Source organism: Lontra canadensis, unplaced genomic scaffold (genome assembly GCF_010015895.1).
Source record: "Lontra canadensis isolate GAN:19392208 unplaced genomic scaffold, GSC_riverotter_1.0 scaffold27, whole genome shotgun sequence".
NCBI lineage: Eukaryota > Metazoa > Chordata > Mammalia > Carnivora > Mustelidae > Lontra > Lontra canadensis.
In genome coordinates this window covers 3,709,912-3,732,090 of record NW_022631021.1, presented here as the reverse complement: position 1 = coordinate 3,732,090, position 22,179 = coordinate 3,709,912, and the positions used below count along the sequence as shown (strand labels likewise).

The window sequence follows — 22,179 nt, the reverse complement described above, 5'->3', positions numbered from 1 at the left end:
TGAGTACGCTTATCATTTTTCTAATGAAATGAAATAAGGTGAGATGGGAAGGAATGGAGTTAGATGGGATGGAGAGGGTAGGACAGAATAGGAATTAGAATGTGTCACAAGGATTGTTGTTTCAAAAGTCTTTTCATATTTTTTTCAAAGAATTTGTGTTGCCATAGTAATACATAGTATTTGGAACTAAGCAAAAAGTTCTTAGATTTGACACCAAAAGCATTATTCATGAGAGGAAAATTGACCAAATGAACTTCATCAAAATTGAAACTTTTGTTCTGAGAACTACCTTGTTAAGAGGATGAAAGACAAGCTGCAGAATGAGAGGAAATGTTTGCAAACCACATGTCTACAAAAGACTAGTGTCTAGAACATATAAAGAACTCTCAAAACTCAATAGTTAACAAAAATAATTACATTAGAAAGTTAATTATGAAGTTTGTGACAGGGGCGCCTAGTTAAGGATCTGCCTTGGGCTCAGGTTGTGATACCAGGATCCTGAGATCGAGTCCCCACATCAGACTCCCTTCTCAGCAGGAAGCCTGCTTCTCCCTCTTCCTCTGCTCTCTCTCTCTCTCTCTCTCTGTCAAATAAATAAATAAAATCTTTAAAAGAAAAAAAGAAAGAAAGTTGGTGACAGACGTGAACCAAAGAGGGTGTATAGATGGCAGATGAACTCATGAGAAGAATTTAGTATCATTAGCCATTAGGGAAACACCCACTAAAACTGTAGGAGATACCAGCACATACCTGTCAGAATGACTACAATAAAGACCAGTAACAGCACCAGCCTCTGGGAAGGACTGGGGATGATGGCTCATTCATACATAGCGGATGGGAACGTAGAACGTGCAGTCGCTCTAGAAAACAGTTTCGTTGTTTCTTATGAAACTAAACATGCAGCTACTATATGACCAAGCAACTGTACGTCTGGGCATTTTCCCCAAAAAACTGAAAACTTATGTTCATATAAAACCTCCAATGAATGTCCATTGCAGCTTTATTCATAATAACCCAAAACTGAAAACAACCTGGATGTCCTTCAACAAACTGTAGAACACCATTCACAAAGGAAGGTGAACAAACTATTGGTATGTACAACAACGTGGATAAATCTTGAAGGAATCGCACTGAGTGAAACAATACAAAAATCCCAAAAGATCACAGACTATGTGATTTCTATAACATTCTTGAAATGATAAAATTAATGGAGATCAGATCAGTGGTTGCCAGGGGTCATGACTACGGAGTGAGAGGGAGGGGGTTGTGGGGGAAAGGACGATGTGAGGACTCTTTGCTGTGGTGGAAAGTTTCCCTATCTTGACTACGTCAATGTCAATATCACAGTTGCGATATTGTACTATAGCCTTGCAAGATATTACCACCGGGGGAATCTGAAGAAAGGGTACACGGGAGCTCTGTACTATTTCCTACAACTGCATGTAAATCTAGAATTATAAATTTAAATTTATGATTACAACTTATAAAATTGGAAGTTTAAAATAATAACTACAGTCAAATAATCTCAGCCCTTGATGAAAGAAGATGATGGCTCCCTGTTCAGCGTTTCCACTCTACCCCCACGCCTCTGTTCCAAGCAACTCTATTTTTTGGCTGTTTCTTCTGAGGCTTATAAATTTCCATATGTTTGATAGTAGGTGTATATAACCAACTTCTGATTAAGCAGTTTTGAACATTCTCTGTTTGCTTCCAATTCTAGTAAAGGAAGATTTAGGTCTTTTCTTTCTTTCTTTTTCTTTTTCTTTTTTTTTTTCTTTTTTTTTTTTTTTTTGCTATTTCTCTTCACATATCCTCCCATCCTTCCAGTCTAGGTTTTGTAAGATTTTTGGTTTGTTTGTTTTCATTTTTGTTTTTTTATTTTTTAGTTTTATAACTTTTCAGTAAGTCAAAATTCAGTGTCTACATGATATGTATGTGTTATATTGCCCTACAGTTGTTTCTTACTTTTTGCTTTCCCTGTAGTAAGTAAATCTTCTTCCTACATCTTCCAGTAATCTCTCAATAAAATTTTCCACAGGATCAATTTCATCAGGTAACTGATCCATTGCATTGTGACAGTTCTTGGAAAATTCATCCTGGAATCCTCCATCTTCCTTTTCACTAAGCCAACTGTTCTCAAGCCTGCTGCATAGCCATTATCTTTTGAATTTCTTTTGTTTTTGTTTTTTTTTTTTTTTAAGATGGAATTCCCAGTTGATGGGGTCTCACGTTCATGTCTTTCTTGGTTTACTCTCATTTCAGATAGTAAAACTCTAATACTTTTTCAGGTAAAAAGAGGGTATGATGATGGAAGGCATGACTCTGACAGCTGTCAACATTCTTGTCCCTTGCCCTACGGGACTTCACCTTGTGCACTGTGATCACACCGGAGTTTTCCTTCACCATCATTCTTGACCCCTGCTGTGACTCCCATGCCTGGGTCTTCCTCTCTCTCTCACTTTCCTATTTTGATGAGGTACATTGCACAGTACATTCTTGAGAAACAATGAAAGAAAAGCGAAAAAAAAATTTTTGATTTTGCATTTCTGAAAAGGCTTTTTTTCCCCCCATCCCCATGCTGTTTGACAGTTTGCTTGGTTAGAATTTCAGGCTGAAAATAATGTCCCTTCAGAATTTTGAAAAGTTTGCTCCCCTGTGTGCTTGTTTTCAGCATTGTTAAGCCTATAGCCATTCTGATTTTTGCATGTGACCAGTGGTGTGTTGTTTTTTATCTTTGCTAGCTGGTAGAATCCACTTTTTGTCCCCAGTGTTCTCGATTTTCATAATGATATTTTTTGGTATGGGTACATTTTTAGCCACCAAAGTAGATTCCTGAGGGGTCGTTTCAAACTGATGATTCATGATCTTCTGTTCTAGAATATTTTATCATTTGTTTCTTTGTTTTTAAGGATCTTCTCCCTTCATTTTCTCTGCTGTCCCTTATGGAAATCCATAAGCTATGCCTGTGGACTGGCCTTTTGATTTTCTTCCCTCATCTCTCGTTTTCCATCTCTTTATCTTTTTGCTCTACTTGCTAGGGGTTTTGGGCAACTGCAGGAGTTCATGGTCCAAATTCTTATTGAGATTTTTATTTCTGCTTGTCACTGCTCAGGTTCTTTGTTTCTGTTGTTGTTTACTGTGTCCCTGTATTCTAGCTTCCTACTTTTGTTTCATAAATCGTCTCTTACCTTATGTCAGTAAAGATATTAATGGCCGTGTTCTGAATTTTTTTTTCTTAGTTTGTTTCCTTCTAGTTGATTTTTGGTCTTTATCTTTGGGAAACTTTCTTCAGATATTTAGTAAACCATACATGTCTTTTCATAATGAAGTGTGGAAGATGACAAGGGTGACTGGAATTTCTAAGCATCTGGTTGGGGATGATCACGTTTGAACTTCACCATGGGTTGACCTGCCTTTGTCATTTCATGTGGAGTGTCTAGTGTCGGTACCTTTAGGTCTTTTCCTGGACCAATCACATTCTGCAGAGAATACCAATCTGCCATCTGGAGGATAAGGTTCCTGGTGCCATTGTTATGATGGCGACAGGGTGCCCATGGGTTTCAAAGTTCAGGCTGTATATGGTCACTTGATAGCCGGATTTGGTGTATAACATGCCTTCTTCAGCTGTGCCTGGTGACCCCTTGTCCAGAGGCTTCCAGTTAGTCTCCTGCTGGAAAAGGAGAAGACCACATACCCAAGGCTAAGGGGGTACATTGCACGCTACCTTCCTTGTCTTAGTTATTCCCAGAGATTCCTAGTGCTGCCAATTCCTGAGCCTTTTGAGTTTTCTGAAGTGTAAATTTTGTTATTTCTCAGCTTTTCCCAATGTTGGCATAGGGTTTTCTCTCTGGTATCAGCTAGTCAGTTACCTAACTTGTCCATCTGCTTTCCCACTTCCAAAATTATGTTGTTGCTGCCTCCTCTTCTGTTCCTTTTATGGGCTTATGTCTTTTTAAAAATAATCTCATCACTATAGCTTTAGTGGGTTTTTGAGGGATCAAGATTAAACTTGTATGTTCAATCTACCATCTTAACCCTGAAGGCAATGTCTGTCTTAATTGTATGTGTGTGCATGTGTGTGTGCGTGTGTATGCGTGTGTGTGCGTGTACATGTGTGTGCTCGATCATAACATTAAGTGTATTTCTTTTTTTTTTTTTAAGATTTTACTTATTTATTTGTCAGAGAGAGAGAAGGCACAGCAGGGGAGTGGCAGGCAGAGGGAGAAGCACGTTCCCCGCTGAGCAAGGAGTCTGATGTCGGCAGGACATGATGCCAGGGCTCTGGGATCTTGACCTGAGCAAAAGGCAGCTGCTCACCCGTCTGAGCCACCCAGGCATCCCCTAAGTGTATTGCTTATTGTGGTTAGAAATCAAAACAATTTGGTAACTACACAAGGCAATGCCAATAACAAAGTAGTCAAGTCCAGTCAAAGGTTAACTGTATTTTCTCTTCACTATGAAAATTTTCCATGCGAGTTTGCCTGTCTGCCTGCTTGTGATCTCTCTCTGTCAAATAAATAAATAAAATCTAAAAACAAACAAATAAATAAATAAAGGCATCTAGGGCAATGTTTTCAGAATGTGATATTCACAGGATACTCTAGGTATAACTCTCTTTAGGCAGGGGGAGGCGGTAGAGGCGAAGGTAAGCTGCACTTTCTCTGGTAGTGTGTTTGTACCTCTTCATTTCTGTTATGTGTACTAAAACTAATCTGGGTCCCAAATTTTCTGTTTCATGTCAAGAATGTCATAACACCAAAATAAAATAAAATGAAATAAAATACACAGAAAGCACAGCTAAATTATGTTATCTTCAATTGTGCTAGCAAAATTTGCTATATAAATTGCATCTACTCTGGTTAAAAATTACACAGGAAAATGCAATTGCTTGTTCAAAATATTAACAATAGACCTTTAACTAGAATATTGCCTTAAAGATTCAAGAGGATATTTTTTTTGAAATCAAGGTATGCTGCAGAGGTGTATACTTGGAATTTTTTTTCAATTAAAAAAAATTGGGGGGATTTCAGAATTTTTTCAAACACTAGCATTTTAATTCAATAGCCTAGAAAAAAAATAATAGGAATATGTTCACAGATGCATGAAAATTTTCCTTGTAACATGATTTTTTATTTCTATGGGAATTGAGTGAGATGGTTTCTGAATCCTTAATAATAACTCATTTCTAAGTTATTTATTCCAAATCTCCTAAAATTCAGAATTGAGTAAACACTGGTCACATGACTGAAATTTCACACTTTGTCCCTACAGTATTAGCAATATAAGATACTGGGATAAGGGTCGTATTTGGAGAAGCACAAAGGACTGAATATTCCAAAAGTGACATATGAAGGTACACTATGTCTCACTGTAATATAATTACATTTCCACTAATGTTACATTGTTCCTGAAGAGAAAAAGAAGTCTCGATTGCCTTCTTTATTATGTTAGCATGGATGATTGAGATAGCTAGAGAGAGTTCCCTCTTGCTTATTGTACTGATGTTAAATGTTTTTCTATTATTTACTGATTACAGACTTACAGACCCAAGAATTTCAAGTGGACTTACAGGCTGCATTACACCTAAAAATAAAAGTACCACGTATGATATTCATGCAACGAATAGTCCCTGATTTCTACTATGGAAGTTATTCCTTCTTTTACCTCGAACTTATTTTGCCTCTTAAATATTTTCATGGATCACTGGGAGAAAATCCTATTTTATTTTATGTTTCATAGTAAAGTATACTTATGGTGTCCGGGTGGCACAGTCAGTTAAGCATCCGACTCTGTCAGCTCAGGTCATGATTTCAGGGTCTTAAGATCAAGTCCCGCATTGGGTTCTGTGCTCATCATGGAATCTGGTTGAAATTCCCTCTCTCCCTGTCCCTCTGCCCCTCCTGCTTATGTGCTCTCTCTTTCTCTCAAATAAATAAATAAATCTTTAAAAAAATAAAAAATATAGTTGACACACAATTTACGTTAGTTTCAGGGGTACAACATAGTGTTTCCTATTGGTATTTTGATAGGGATTGCATTAAACATATAGATTTTAACAATATTTGTTCTTCCAATACATGAGCATTGAATGTATTTTCATTTGTGTCATCTTCACTTTCTTTTATCAATTTTATAGTCCTCAGAGTACAGGTCTTTCACTTCCTTGGTTAAGTTTATTCCTAAGTATTTTATTATTTTTGGTGGAACTTTCTTTTTTGTGTGTCTGACTGCTATGCCTGGGACTTCTAGTACTATGTTGAATAAAAGTGGGAAGAGTGGACAACCTCATCTTGTTTCTGATCTTTAAAAAAAGAAAGAAAGAAAAAGGAAAAGCCTCTCAGGTTTTCACCATCGAGTATGATGTTAGCTGTAAGTTTTTTTATATGGCCTTTAAAACCCTTATTTTAAAATCCTGTAAAAATTAAACATTATGAGGAAATATTGGATTTTTTCTTACAGTAGGATCTCAAAGTGTACCTAGTCATGAAAAATCACACAAAAAAGAAGAAAAAAAACACTATAATAAAAGAGAAAACAGGGAGGCCAAAATCCAGAGGTTAGTATTAAGTTATACTTTGTAATCAGTAAGACCCACAGCTAGAGTAGAAGGGGGACCTCTCTTACCCTGACGGTTCTCTTATTAAATATTAGCACCTTGCTCCTCTAGGTGTGTGAGATACATCAGAGAACAAGATACTGGTCTTTGTAGATGTTACATTCTAGCAGGGAAAACAAACAATAAACACCAACAAGTTAATTGTATGACTATTAGATGGTAAGTGCCATGGAAAAAAGGAAGAAGGAGAGAAAAATAAGTAGACACAGATTGGTGACATAGGGAGGTAAGTGACCTTAGATAGGGTGGTCTGGGTAGTTCTAAAGAACCAATACAGAGCGGAGACCAAAGCAGCTAAAGAGCCTGCAGGCTTTCCAGAGTGGATTCCTCAAGGATAGCCCAAAAGAGGGGTGCCTGGCTTCTTTAAGGAGCAACTGGGAGGGCTGGGACAGAGAAGGGAAGCCTGGAAGGAAAAGAGCCCAGGGGAAAATGATGGGAAATGAGGACAGACAGGAAGTGGGGGAGGGACAGACCTACAGCGCCTTATAGCCCTAGAAAAGACTCGGGCTTTTACCCTGAGAAAAATGAGGAGCCGTTGGAGACTTGCACCAAGAGAGACATGATCTCGATTTTCAAAGGATTGCTCTGCCCTAATGATCCTGTGTCTTAGAGGTGATTTAACCTTGCTGAGCTACACTTTCTTCATCTGTGAAATGAGCGTCACATTTCCAAGCTGGCAGGGATCTATTTTAAGTCACAGTTTTTATTTGTAAACCACCTCACTTCCAAGAACCAAATGAACTACAGCTATCATTAATAAAATAAAGGGCCGTGCCTCCAGGCCACAAAGCGCTCAAGGCAAAGGCCCTGAATCAACCATCTCTGGACACAAAGTTGAGAGACTAGGGCCATCATGACCTCTCAGCTGACAACCTCTTCAGTGAAGACTCTTGTCTCTCAACTTTCGGAGATGATTCATCAAGTAAACAAGAACACAGTGAAGTGCCGTCTACCCGCCATCAAGTTTTAAAATCCTAAATCCAGACTTCATTGAACAGGGACTACTGTCATGGGGCCTGAGGGAAATGCTTCATTAAGCAAACATTCATTGAGTGTCTTCTCTCTACCATGGAGTGTTTTAGGGGTAGGAGGTACATGGATGAGAAGATACATGGTAGACAGATACATAAATGAAAAGACATGGTCTCTGCCCTCAGAGAGTTTACTGTCTAGCAAGGAAAGGGGCTTGTAAACAATCAAGTATAATACTATGTAATAACAGTCATAGAGGGGCACCTGGGTGGCTCAGTCAGTTAAGCATCTGCCTTCGGCTTGGTTCATGATCTTCAGGGTCCTGGGATGAAGCCCAGAGGCGGCTTTCTGCTCAGCAGGGCACCTGCTTCTCTCCATTCCTCTCTCCCACCCTCTCCCCCACCTGGCTTGTGCTCTCTCTCTCTCTCAAATAAATTAAAAAAAAATTTTTTTTTTTAATAACAGTCCTAGAGATATGTGTTCACAGCCGAGGAAGACAAAGGCTGAGTCAGTGTCGGGATCAGGCTGCATTTCATGGAGGTGGTAAACTCTTGAAGGGCTTGTAATTGCAGAGCTGGATTGAAACTCTAAGCTTTGTCATGCTTCCCTCTATAGCTCATCCTCTTTGCTTTGGGCAACTCAAAATATCAGTAATTGCTCAACTTCAAAATAAAATTCTAGTTTTCAACATGGCACAAAACTTATATGCGTGCTGAAATGTAAATGGTTTGTTCTGAATATTCTGATGTTCTCCCCATAGGGAAGAGGGCCCCTTGGTTTTGTGGTGCCCTGCACATAATATAATGTACCAACTGCAAATTCAGCAGAGAGCCAACCAAAAAAAAAAAAAAAGAGGATGGGGGTGAGTGGATGGGGTATATAGACAGTTCCCTTGGAGAAAGTATCCAAAGGATAATGATGCCTAAGTAGCACCTGGAGAAACTGTTGGTGGTCTGGTGTGGCTGGAACATGGGATGGAAAAGCTCTAATGAGGTGAGTTTGGATGAGGACCTCTGAGCTATCTGAATCAAGTTCCCTCCCGGGGCAACCGGAGATGTCCTCTTTGCCATCTGGGCTGAGAAATTGACTTTGACATTAAACATCAGATAATGCAGAGGAAAAGAGAGTGGAAGGGAATAGGCCACCATTTAATAGGCTTTCTCTCAGACTGTTCAAACGCTAAACAAATAATTATCCTTCTTTATTATTTCATTTAAAATTCAAAGTTTCTATGGTGAGTATTATTACTATTATAATAAGAGAAAAAAAAATTTTAAAAAGCATTTGAAAAGAAAAACACCTAGAACAAAAAATATCAACTATCTGGAGCATTTTTCTAGGTTCAGAACCCAGTACAGCTTGTTGATAACTTAGCAGCATCTAACACATAACAGAAAAAAGGGTCTTAGTCAAGGACATAGCGAAATGAAATCATGCTACTCCAGCAAGGCTCAAGCAGTTATTCTAAACTCTAGCTGGATTAAAGGAATTGCCTTTGGACTAGCACATGGCTAAAATGGACTCTCTAATTTTAGGATGATATTTAAGGTGCTGGGAAATGATCATGAGGAAAGGTAATTGAAATACAACCAGCCATAGAAGGAAGGAACCCTTGGAAAACAAATTATAATTCATGACAGAATGTAATAAATTAGTTACCATCCCCATTAATAGTGGCCATTTTAATGTGTTTATGCTATGGCTTATTCTACAGCATAATGGAATAGAATCATAATACACTTCGTTTAAATTCCCAAAATAAAAGTTTATTGTAAACTTCTAGCCCTCACACTTTCACTTTAAGAATTACATTATAATAATGGTTTCCTTTAAGTTCTGGAACTTGGGAAGATTTTTTTTTCCTTCACTCATTGTTTTTCTATTTTTCAAATACTCTATCTAAAAAAACATACAATATTTTGTGATAGAAAAATATCTTTAAATTTCCTGTAGAATTTTAAAAGTAATACAAATCATTTACAATTTCATACCCAATTCAGCTAATTCTATTTTAATATATTCCATTCTAGCTGGTTTTCTTTTTATATGTCATTGTACATGGTTATAATCAACATGAATGTTTCATTTCATATTTTAATTTTACTGAGTATTTAAAAACACATACTTTCATATTATTAAATGCTACTCATAATTATCTTTTTCATAGCTGTGTAGTACACCATCATAGTCAAATACTGTAATTTACTATAATTTATAATTTATTCCTTTGGGACACTGACATTTCTACAACTATTTCTCTATAATGGGCAATAACACGGCTAACATTATTGCATTGAGCTCCTACCTTTATTTCCCTTTTGAAATTGTTTTCCAAAGAAAACTTCTCAGGTGTAAAGTTATAAGATCGCTGATTATAAATTTTTGTCCAATTTACATAGTTACTAGCAATGTCAGATTGTACCAGATTCACCTCAATTTTCTTAGTAGTAACTATTATTCTTTTGCTAATTAAATTGGCAGAACTCCATACTTTCGCATAACTCTAATTTGTATTTTTTTATTTCTAGTTAGGTTGAATAGTTTCCTGCCATTTTTTGATACTATGAAGCGATCTCTTCTGATAGACTTATTTATACATTTATATTTTGGATTGTGATCTATTCACATAAGCTCCTTACTTGTTATAAGTATTACGCCTCTTTATATCCTTCCATTTTCTTCCCAATCAAGCATTTTTCTTTGCATTGTAATTTAGTTATTTTAGGTAGTAACAATCTCTGTATTCATGATCAAACTGTCAGCTGTCTCCTTTGTAATTTCTTCTGCTGACCCAAACATCAGGACATTATCATTCCTCTACAGACAGAACAAATGTTTTCTGCTATGTTTTGACAATTTGATTTTATTTTGATCTATGAACATGTAAGCTTCTTGTGCATAAAAACAGTAATGACTCCTTTCAAAGAGAACAGTGCAAAAGCCTGTAAAGTTTAGGGACGCATGGGTGGCTCAGTTAGTCAAGCAACTGGCTCTTGGATTTGGCTCAAGTCATGATCTCAGGGCTGTGAGATCAAGCCCCACTTGGGGCTTGGTGTTCAGCAAGTAGTCTGCTTGAGATTCTCTCCCTCTGCCCCTCCCCCTTGCTCTGTCTTTTTCTCTTTCACATAAATAAATAAAATCCTTTAAAAAAGAGAGAGAGGGGGGCACCTGGGTGGCTCAGTGGGTTAAGCCTCTGCCTTCGGCTCGGGTCATAATCTCAGGGTCCTGGGATCGAGCCCCGCATCGGGCTCTCTGCTCAGCAGTGAGCCTGCTTCCTCCTCTCTCTGCCTGCCTCTCTGCCTACTTGTGATCTCTCTCTCTCTCTGTCAAATGAATAAATAAAATCTTTTTAAAAAATAAATAAATAAATAAATAAATAAAAAAGAGAGAGAGAGAGGTTTCAGATGGATGAGGAATAAAAGCAAGAACTGGGATTCTGAAACCTGAGTAAAAAGATGAAATCTTGCTCCCATATCACAAATTTGTCAAGGGATATTTTTAAATTCTTTTTCTCTTTTTTTTTTTTTAATGATGCAATCATTTATCTTGTCTTGTGAAGCACCTATATTGTCTCAAATTGTTCCTGTGCACTAGTGGTGTTGGGGGAAACATGGAGAATTAGTCCAAATCCAGTGACAGATTAGTCAGACATACTCCTCAGCTCTGGCTGAGAGAAACATGGAATGTCATTTTTTTGACCTGGGTTCCAGCCCTCAGTTTCCTCATGTTATTGGTCCTGAAGGTGTTCTTTGTATTGGGTTTTTTTTTTTTTTAAACACCTCCCAGCTGATTCTAACATTCAGGCAAGGTAGAAAACCATTGTAATCATTTCATCAAGAAAGGTTAAAAGGAATATAACCCATAAGAGGAGATGATCAAGAGAAAGAACTAGAAACCACTTATTTTTTCATAACTATCTGCATCCTGATGGCAGAATTTCATAGTGGGAACAGAAAAACCGTCTTTGGACATAGTAGAAGTTTCCAGAATGTTCTTTACTTCCTCTCTCTTCATCACCTAAGGTTCACATAGTCTTTTCCAGATACTGAAATAGATTTTCCAAAATGTAGGAGAATGAGGTATTGGAGAGCAAATTTTGAATATTGCTAATTAATAAGAAACAGGAGAGGGTTAGGAGAAATAAAAGGTAGTATTTTGAAACTTCTTTTTTCTCCAAACATTGATCTTCTGCTGGGGCAGGCTCACCACACCTGGTAGGATTGTCCACAGGGAGCAGGACTTTGGGGAGCATCTCACTCTATGGCACCTTGCTTTTTGTGATTAGCTTTTCTGCAGACCGATGCTCACATGAGCTTATATACCCATAACCTACATCTCCCAAAATGCAAGGGCAGAGAGCCAGATGTGTGGTTGGAGAGCAGAGAGCCACACCTTGGCTGAAAAGTTAGCCCCACCCAGGTGTCTTAAAATTCACTAAGGGTTTTAAGCCTCTAGGAATCATGTGAAAAACATTTGATGTGTTACTAACCTCCCTGGAAAGAAAACGGACATCTCAAGATAGTTATGAAGGAGAAAGGCAGCATTTTCCCCATTTTTGTGGCTTTGAAATAAGGAGAAAAATTTCCTAACTCAGTCCTTGATTCAATATATGCCAGCAAAGATATATTTCCTATTCATGTGTTCGGACCAAACCTACAAAAAATGTTTTTTAAAGCCTGAGAATTTAATTTATGCCTTGAACCATCAAGTTCTTACATGTAATAATATTCCACAATAAGGTTCATTTGGATATGAGGCAGTTGGTGACTGACTCCCATCTTCTGTCCAACCTGTTCCTAAACAGAATGGCTAAGCTGAAGCTCTTATTTGGGTACAGGAACGATAGGGGTGAGGTAGAGCAGGAAACTGTCTCGTAATCATTTGAAATGTCCCCAGTGTCATTGACAGTGTGAACATTATGATTTCACTATCTTGACATTTGTGCTTATTGTGACAGTACACAACTGCTGATAAAGTTTTCCGTTAACTTCGTAGTTAAAGGACCCTATACTTTATGCTATTTAATTGTTTTGGACATACATCATTGTGTTAGGGTTGCTTATATGGTATTTTCAAGTAGATAAGTCCTTGGTAACAGGCATTGAAGGATCCGCCTTCCCTGTAGCCTCTCCAGTGTTTCCCAGTTTTCAGAGATAAAAACATGGGTCTGTATGAGAAGTGCCTCTCACTAGAGTTCAGATGAGGGAAAGCGGTCACATGCCTCTTTTCTGAACGGCAGCACAAAATACTTCTGTAAATGCGGCGCCTGGGTGGCATGGTCAGTTAAGCGTCTGACTCTTGATTCTGGCTCAGGTCATGATTTCAGGGTCGTGAGATCGAGCCCCATGCTGGGCATGCACTCAGTGCGGAGTCTGCTTCAGAATTTCTCTCCATCTGTCTTTCCCCTTTGTGTTCTCTCTCTCTCTCTCTCTCTCTCTAAAATAAACAAATATTTCTTTTTTTAAAAGTACTTTTTTGAGTTCTGTACTAGGAATCCTGATAAGTGCGTTATTTGATATTTCCTTTAGGGAGCTAACATCTGGGTATCTCAGAGGGTTCCATAATGGCACATGGCGATCATCCAGCCTGTGTGTGAACCCCTGCATTTCTCGCCCCACACACACCCTCCTCGCAACTCCAGAGTATATGTATTTCCAGGTCCCCTTTAGGGTATGCACTGGCTTAGCACATGGCCATGGTAACCACACTCCCCCGAATAGGGTTCTCTCTCGGTGTTTGGGGTCACTTCACCTGAGACCGTGAGAGCACGCCACACACAGCCACATGGGTGCAAATATAATGCAAGGGAAGGGAACGCAAATGGCAACAAGAGAGGAGACAGACAAATCTGGAAGGAGGCGGAAGGGAGACTTAAGAGTCAGTCAGTATTTACTAGTGCAGCTCCAAAACCCAACTGCCAAATTTAAATTCTTGTTCTGTCACTTACTCTTCATTTGTCCTCGAGCGCATTTCTCAACTTTCTGTGCCTCATTTTCATGATCCATAAAATAGGGAATAATAATACATACCTGTTGTGGGGTTTGAAGCCATTAAAGTTCTTGGCACATAATTAGACTTCCCCAAAAAGCACTTATTAGTATTATTGTCATCATCCTTTTTGTCCTTGAGTGAAGATTTGGCAATGATGGAGAAAAGTTTTCCCAACTGTGTTCATTTCCTAGAGATGCCATAACAAATGACCACACACTGGGTGGCTTGAAACAACAGAAATTTATTTTCTCACAGTTCAAGAAATCAGGATGTCTGAAATCAGGGCATCACCAGAGTTGGTTCCTTCTAGAGTCTCTGAGGGAGAAGGCATCCCATACTTCTCTCAGCGTCTGGTGGTTGCCCCAAATTCTTGGTATCCTTTCTTACAGATACATCAGGCCAGGCTCTGCTTCCATCTTCTTTTTGTTCCTGTACCTTCTCCTTTTCTGTCTTATAAGGACACTTCCATTGGGTTGAAGGCCCACCCTAATCCAGTATGGTCTCATTCTGAACCCTACCTTAATTACATCTGCAAAGACCCTTATTCTAAATAAAGTCATATTCTGATATTCCAAGTGGACATGAATTTAAGTCCAATGCTACTCAGCTACTATACCAATTGAAAGCAGGTTAGGTTCAAATCGGAGGAAGAAATTGCCAACTGCTCCTGGAAGAATGTCGTCTAACTTTGGGCGTGTTGTGTATTAAAAGGGCTCTGTTGCGTAGGTGGTCAGTCAAGCGAAATGGGCCAGCTCCCCTCAAGTGCATCACTGAGTCAGAACCAAGGGTCAGGCAGAATCAACATGTGTCCTCTCATTGAAACTGTGGCAGACTTCTCCGGAGAGAAGTCGAACATGTCCAGCAGGGATAGGCTGCACCAACAAGGCAGTACGCGTGGCCAGCTCTTTCCCCTGCTCTCTTCTGACACGTTGCACGCCACCGCTAAACCCACCACGGGAACCCTGAAGGCATTCTGGCACTGGGTGATGCAGTGTCAGAGCCTCGGGGAACTGGATTTTAGTAACACGCTCTGCAGCTCACTCGCTCCACTGACCCCCTGTGTGGCCTCAGGTAAGATACCTTCTCTGAGCCTCAGTTTTGGCTTCTAAAACCAGGCATAATATCACCAGTAACCTGTAGAGTGCGTCTAAACAGGAGCACTAATATCGGCGGAGGCTTCCTTTCAACGCCGGGCATGAATTTCAACGACTGGTTGCTGTGATTTTCATTATTGTGAGGCAGCAGCTCCGGCTCTCCCTCTTCCTAAGCTTGAGGGTAAGAAAGCCCAAAGGACCACGAAGCAGAGATGTGAAGACCAACGTACAGCTCTTCCCATGCCCACTCCTTCCACTCTTGGCACACGGGAGACTCGGCAACCACACAGTAAAGATCTTGACTAAGTGATGCTCCAGCTGCCGTCCAAATACAAACACCGCTTCAGTGAACGGACTTCCGCAAGCCCGCAAGGATTGCGAGCCCAACCGAGACAACTCAGGGCAAAGTCTCTTCTTTTTCGTAACTTAGCCAAGGAACACTGGGCCGAGCAAAGACAACAGAAAGCAGCCTAGTGCTTTAGTGTAGCTCAACATTTAAAGAGGCTTAAATAGTATTTGGAGGCTACATAACACATCTCTCATGAGTGTGTTTTTATCACTTGATTTACTTATTACCAGGGTAATATATATTCATCGTAGATATTTTAGAAAATACAGCCAAGCAAAAAGAATAAAATCATTGTTAATCCCAGATAGATATGTAGATTTTTTTTAAAGTAATAAATTGTGACGTTTCTCAGTCCCTGGACTTCAATGTCATTTTAACGGCTTCCTAGGATTCTGTTATATAAATATATTAATATTTATTTAACCCATCCCCCATTCCAGAAATTTACACATCTCTTGACTTCCAAGCTTAGCCTCTGAGATCCCCTCTGTTTCCGTTCAGCAAACATATTTGCAGTTGCTGGTAGTGGTGCCTTTAACTGACAATTTTCTCTTGCAGCCGACACGGCGCTTGGCACTGACGATGTGTACGACGAGAAGGGATGCCAGTGTGACGTATCCGTCGAGGACCTCACCCCACCGCTTAAAACTGTCATTCGAGCTATCAGGTTGGTGGAAAACCTTTGACAAAATGATCCAAAGATCATTTGAATTATTTGAATTAGTATATCGCTGAGTTATTTTTCCTGCAGGTAAACCTCCTGAAATAGTTTCTCTGTTCCTGTTCATTCACATGCCTATTAAATTCTGAAATACATTTTCTTTATGCAAAATTCTACTGTGTTCGGCACAAAGTGTGTTATAAAAGGAAGCGAGATTCGGAATGCCAGGCCATGCCGGAGAGATTCCCTGAGAATTGGCTTGTCGTGAGAATTTGTAGGCTTTCAGGGTATTTTGTGTATAGACGCAATTGGATTTATAAAATTATTTTTATGACTTGATACTCTGATCCATGGTTCTATATCTTACATTAAAGAAAAATCCCACTAGGTTATTTCAAAACGGATTGAATTCTGAATAGGAGAAACCTGAAGTCCTCTGCAGTGACTTGCTCCTCTCTGGCTGAATGCTGATTTTTTGGCTTTTAAGATTTTATTTAAATTCCAGTTAGTTACAACGTAATATTAGTTTCAGGTGTGCAGTGCAGTGATCCGACACTTCCATACAACGGTGCTTATCACAAGTGCCTCCTTGACCCCCATCACCCACTTAACCCTTCTTTCCCACCCACTTCGCCTCTGGTAACCATCACTTTGTTCTCTATAGTTAACAGTCTATTTCTTGGTTTGTGTCTCTCTCTCTTTTTCCCCTATGATCGTTTGTTTTGTTTCTTAAATTCTACATATGAATGAAATCATATGGTATTTGTCTTTCCCTGACTGACATATTTTGCTTAGCATAATACTCTCTAGCTCTATGCACGTCGTTGCAAATGGCAAGATTTCATTCTTTTCGTGGCTGAGTAATATTCCAGTGTGTATATATACCACATCTTGTTTTTTTTTCTCAGATTTTGGGTTAGGGTTATGATTAGGCTTAGGGTATGTACCTGATTTCCTGCATTTCGGAGACCTCTCCTGAGGGTTATTTAAAGTTAGAGATTAGGGGTTAGAGTTTAGGAGTAGGGTTAGAGTTAGGATTAGGATTAGGATTTGGGTTAAGGTTAGGGTTAGGTTATGTGACCAGCATCCAGCAGTTCAGAGATCTCCCCAGAGAATAAGACCCCAGACTTCTGCTGGGATGAGAATACAATGGGCAGCCATCCACCGAGATGAGGCAAGGAGGAGACTTGAGGCTCTAAATACGCTTTAAATAGATATTGAATTTAAAAGCTGATCTTAAGGAGTGCCTGGGTGGCTCAGTCTTTAAGCGTCTGCCTTCAGCTCAGGTCATGATCCCACGGTCCTGGGATGGAGCCCCACATCACACTCCCTACTCAGCAGGAGGCCTGCTTCTCCCTCTCCCACTCCCCCTGCTGTGTTCCCTCTCTTGCTGTGTCTATCTCTGTCAAATAAATAAAATATTTTTTTAAAAAGTGGGGGTGCACCTGGGTGGCTCAGCAGGTTAAGCCTCTGCCTTCAGCTCAGGTCATGATCTCAGGATCCCAGGATTGAGCCCCGAATCAGGCTCTCTGCTCAGCGGGGAGCCTGCTTCCAACCCCCCCTCTCTGTGTCAAATAAATAAATAAAACCTTTAAAAAATAATAATTTAAAGCTATAAAAAAATAAAATAAATTAAAAAGTTGATGTTAATATACTCCTCTTCCAATGACAGAATCTAATAGAGTATCCAAGTCAACTTACCTTTATATTTCCAGGATCTGCTCACTCCAAAATTTAGGATCTGGACTCAAGAAAGTGCTGCAAACTCAGCCTGCCTAGTTTAATCCCTTTGGGAGAATTTTAATCTGTCCCTGAACCCTGAGTGACTTTGTTGCAAAGAAATACCTCTGATCTTTTTGGCTCTCTCTGCCTCTTACCAAAAAGCCAGAAGAAAACTTAAAATATCCAACCCCACTTAGCTATCCAGATACTTAGTCTAATTTCAGAGATCAGCATGACTGATTCTTTACTTCTATTTTTAGTTGGTCATTTTGTATCGTTAGAAATTGCTTTACTTGATGTTTGGGAATCACTGGGAAAGCAGAAAAGAGTTATAAAAATTTTGATAAATGTTTGTTAAGGCAAAGAAAATCACGGTTGATAAAAATGTATACCCAAGAAGATACTTATACCTTGTCTGTTACAGCACCCTAAAAAGAAGTAAAATCCAGTAACTTCTCAATGGAACCCTAGAGCAACAAACAATGGGTGGAGGACCGCACCTCCTCACGGGCCCTGGACCATCCTAGATGATGCCTCTTGTCTCATCATAATCGTTCATTGTTGATATTCCTTGTGTTTCTCAAAGTATCTCAAGTTATATGATCTCCCTACCCCTGGGAAACCTGGATGTCTTAGGTAATATTTAAGCCCAGAAAACCCAAGGATATGTAGCAAAATGATGCTTGAAGCCTTCAGTTAAAAGGGACAGAAAGGATCTAGAACTGCATTGTCTGTTATGGTGACCTGTGGCCACATGAGGCTAGTAAAATTTGAATTAATTTAAATCAGACTTAAAATTCAGTTCATCAGGGCACTTGGGTCGCTCAGTCAGTTAAGCGACTGCCTTCAGCTCAGGTCATGATCCCGGACTTCCGGAATCTAGTCCCTCATCAGGCTCCCAGCTCTGCAGCGAGTCTGCTTCTCCCTCTGACCTTCTACCCTCTCGTGCTCTCTTTCACTCACTTTCTTTCTCAAATAAATAAATAAAATCTTTTTTAAAAATTCAGTTCATCAGTGGCACTACCTGCATTTCAAGTTCTCAAGAGCCACAAGTGGCTGCTATACTGGGCTCCAAAGACACAGTGTATTTGTATCACTGCAGAAAGTTCTCTTGGGCATTGCTGGTCAAGAAGTCACCTTGAAATTCTTCACATTCATTCATTCCATCCCTCAAAGACCCTATAGTGAAGATGGGGCAATTCATCCACAGATTAGTCTGACTTGCAACAGTACAGTAAAATCTTATCTAATGGGAACAGATTAGGTTTCCTAAAAGTCATACTTAACCCAATTTGTTCATTTCCCAAGACCTTCTGAAGCTTTCTGCTTTTGCCTCACAACCTATAAAAAGAATTGCGAGCTGCAAGAAAGAAAACGAAATAGGTTTATTCTGCTAGCTAAGCACTTCAGCGGCTGCTTGAGATTTACTTTCCTGCCATCCTCTTGAAACTTGCCTGATTTTTGTAAAGTCCTTTCAGAATTCCCTTGCTTTTCAGAATCCTTTCTTGGTTCTTATTTTTAACGGGACTTTATTATTTACATGCATCTCCTTTTTGTGAACTGGAGCTTTCTGCTTGCCCCTGTGTGATGCTCAAGGGGGATGTTTTTCTCCCCCGTATCCTGATTCTGAGTTCCCCTTAAAATTCATGGATTCTCTAAAAACACAATAGCTACGCTCAGTAGTTAATAACTTCATTGGAAATCTTCAACTCCTGATACTACTTAATTTCTAAAAATACATGATTAAAAGACCCACCAGTACAATTGGCAGTTCTGAAAAGGAGTTTGCTGTTGTAAATCCCTAAATCGTATGCAGAAGTGTCCTTTTCTTCAGCCCAATTAAATGAAAAAAGCTGCATAGCTGTTGACAGGAATGTCTTTGGCCAGAACCTACCCATTTCTTGCAGCTCATCTAAAATGCTATTGTGTTTGTCTGTGTTACTGCTTGCAAGCATGAACCATCCATTATTCACCTCTAAAAGAGCAACTTTGTTTTGGCATTTTTCTTGTTATTTTTTGGTGGTTTGATTATTTAAGATGAATAGTTGAATATGCCTTTTGTCCTCCAGTAGCTCTTACAATAATAATGGTTTTTCCTAAGAGCCAAATTAACATGAAGATGTATAACAGAAAATATGTATTGCACTGCAAGGATGACAACACGGAAAACAAAACCACTACATCCCCCAGGAGCAAAACAGGAGCTCTTGCTTTGGTTATTAATATTTACTAAGCATCTGTCATTTTCTAATTTCTAGTTATTTTGGGCAGTAAAGATTCTTTGAGATGACTAAGGCCACTGTCTGAACTTGTCTGGATTATGTTATCCAAATGCACTCGGAGACTTTTTTTTCAGTGACTGACATCAGTTTTTATAGTAGCGAACAATGGCTATTCTTAGACATTTCCAAAATATGTCTTAAAAATCAGAAGAATACTTAGTTTTGTATAATTCCTCCAGGATTATCACAGATTATTCTCAAAATATTATTTAGTGGGAGGGCACAAAGTTGCTGGAAATGTGTTTTAAATTCATTACTGGGAGTGAAGATTGTACTTATTTTTCACAAATGTTCTATATTTTGTTAATGATTTAATACAAACAATGTTAATTTTCATTTCATTCACTCATAGAAATCAGTCTCTAAATAGAAAGATGAGGGGAGCTTGGGTGGCTCCGTGAGTTTAAGTGTCTGCTTTCTGCTCAGGGCATGATCTCAGGGTCCTGGGATGGAGCCCAGAGTCTGCTTCTCCTTCTGCCCCTCCCCTCCCCCTCTTGCTGGAATGCTTTCTCAAATACATAAATAAAACCTTTATAAATAATAAAGAGAACGATGACATTAGCAGAGAAGTAAACAGATTGACAAGCAAATTGATAAACTCTTGAATATTCTATGCACTCACTTTTCATTATATCATGGTGTATTCATTTGCTAGGGCCACTGCAACAAAATACCACAGTGTGGGTGGTTTCAACGACAGAAATTTCCTTTCTCACGGTTCGGGAGGCTGGAAGCCCAAGATCAAGGTGTCAGCAGGGTTGTTTCTTCTGAGGCCTCTCTCTTTGGCTTGCAGATAGCCACCTTCTCTCTGTGTCCTCACGTCATCTTTCCTCTGTGAGCCCACAGATCTGCATCCACATCTCCTCTTCTTATAATGACACCACTCAGGTTGGAGCAGGCCCTTCCCTAAGGGTCTTATTTCAACTTAATCACTTCTTTTAAAGCCCTGTCTCAAAATACAGTCACATTCTGAGTACTGGGAGCTAGGGCTTTAACATATGAAATAACAATTCAGATAACACGCGGCAAGATACAGTTTTCCTATCAATGTTCAGCAAATACTTTCTAGGGGCACCTGGGTGGCTCCGTTGATTAAGCGTCTGCCTCTGGCCCAGGTCATGATCCCAGGGTCCTGGGATAGAGCCCCACATCAGGTTCGCTGCTCAGCGGAGAGCCTGCTTCTCCCTCTGCCCTTCCACACCTCTAGGGCTCTCTCTCACTCTCTCTCAAATAAATAAGTAAAATCTTAAAAAAAAAAAAATACTTTCTCAGACACAATATCAAAATTTTCAGATTAAAAATAAACCCATCAATTACCTTATATATGTTCCCTCACAATATAAAACATCTGAATATCTGGGAATATCTAAAGAGGTTGACTGTTACCTTTCAAGCTTATATTTATAAACACTACATAAGTGAGAATCTTGCATAATATTTCCCACAAGAATTAATATAAGCTCATTAATTCAAAATAATTAATATAAATAAATAATACATAATAAATAATAATAATTGCTTAAAATTATATCCAATACAACTCTATATTTGTAAAAAAGTTTCAGAGTACTAATTTTCATATTATTTTTATTTGAGTATAGTTGACACACAATGCTACACTATTTTTAGGTGTACTGTATAGTGATTCAACTTCTCTGTATATTATGCTAGGTCCACCCCAACTGTAGCTGCTGTATGTCACCATACAATGCTATTACATCTCATTGACTATACTCCCCATGCTGTGCATTTTATTCATGAGATTTATTCATTCCATAACTGGAAGCCTGTACTTCGCATTCCCTCTTCACACTTTCAGCCCAGCATCCCACTCCACTTCCCTCTGGCAGCCATCAATGTGTGCTCTGTATTTATAGATCTGATTCTGCTTTTTGTTTGTTTGCTTGTTTATTCATTTGTTTTGTTTTTTAGACTCCATATATGAGTGAAATGATATGGTGTTTTCCTTTCTCAGTCTGACTTATTTCACTTAACACTATACCCTCTAGATTCATTAATATTGTCACAAATAGCAAGATAGCATCCTTTTATGTCTGCATAGTATTCCATTTTATATATATACACCATATCTTCTTTATCCATTTGTCTACGATGGACACACAGGTTGCTTCCATATTTTGGCTGTTGTGAATAGTGCTGCAATAAACATAGCGGTGCATGTACCTCTTCAAATTAGTGTTTTGTTTTCTTTGGGTAAATACCCGGTAAAATTACTGGATCATATAGTATTTCTATTTTTAATTTTTTGAGAAACATCCATACTGTCTTTCACAGTGACTGCACCAATTTACCTTCCCACCAACAGTGCACGAGAATTCCTTTTTGTCCACATCTTCACCAACACTTGTTCTTTCTTATTGTTATTTAAACTCTCAGAATAATAATTTTTAAAAAATAAAAAGAAATGTTTGTATTTGTTTTCCTGTACTGAACTGGCTAGATAAATTCTGAGATAGGCATACCAAGGCATC

The 22,179-nt window shown here is 39.0% G+C and overlaps 1 protein-coding gene across 4 annotated transcripts in view; it reads left to right on the top strand.

The window, feature by feature from the left end:
* The window catches only part of KCNQ5 (potassium voltage-gated channel subfamily Q member 5), a 523,469-nt gene that overhangs the window by 479,876 nt on the left and 21,414 nt on the right, over positions 1-22,179 (top strand). For all 4 annotated transcript variants that reach the window (XM_032864363.1, XM_032864365.1, XM_032864364.1 and 1 more), the window contains one exon: positions 15,581-15,689. In XM_032864363.1, coding sequence (XP_032720254.1) covers positions 15,581-15,689 — 109 coding nt within the window. The remainder of the gene's footprint in view (positions 1-15,580; positions 15,690-22,179) is intronic.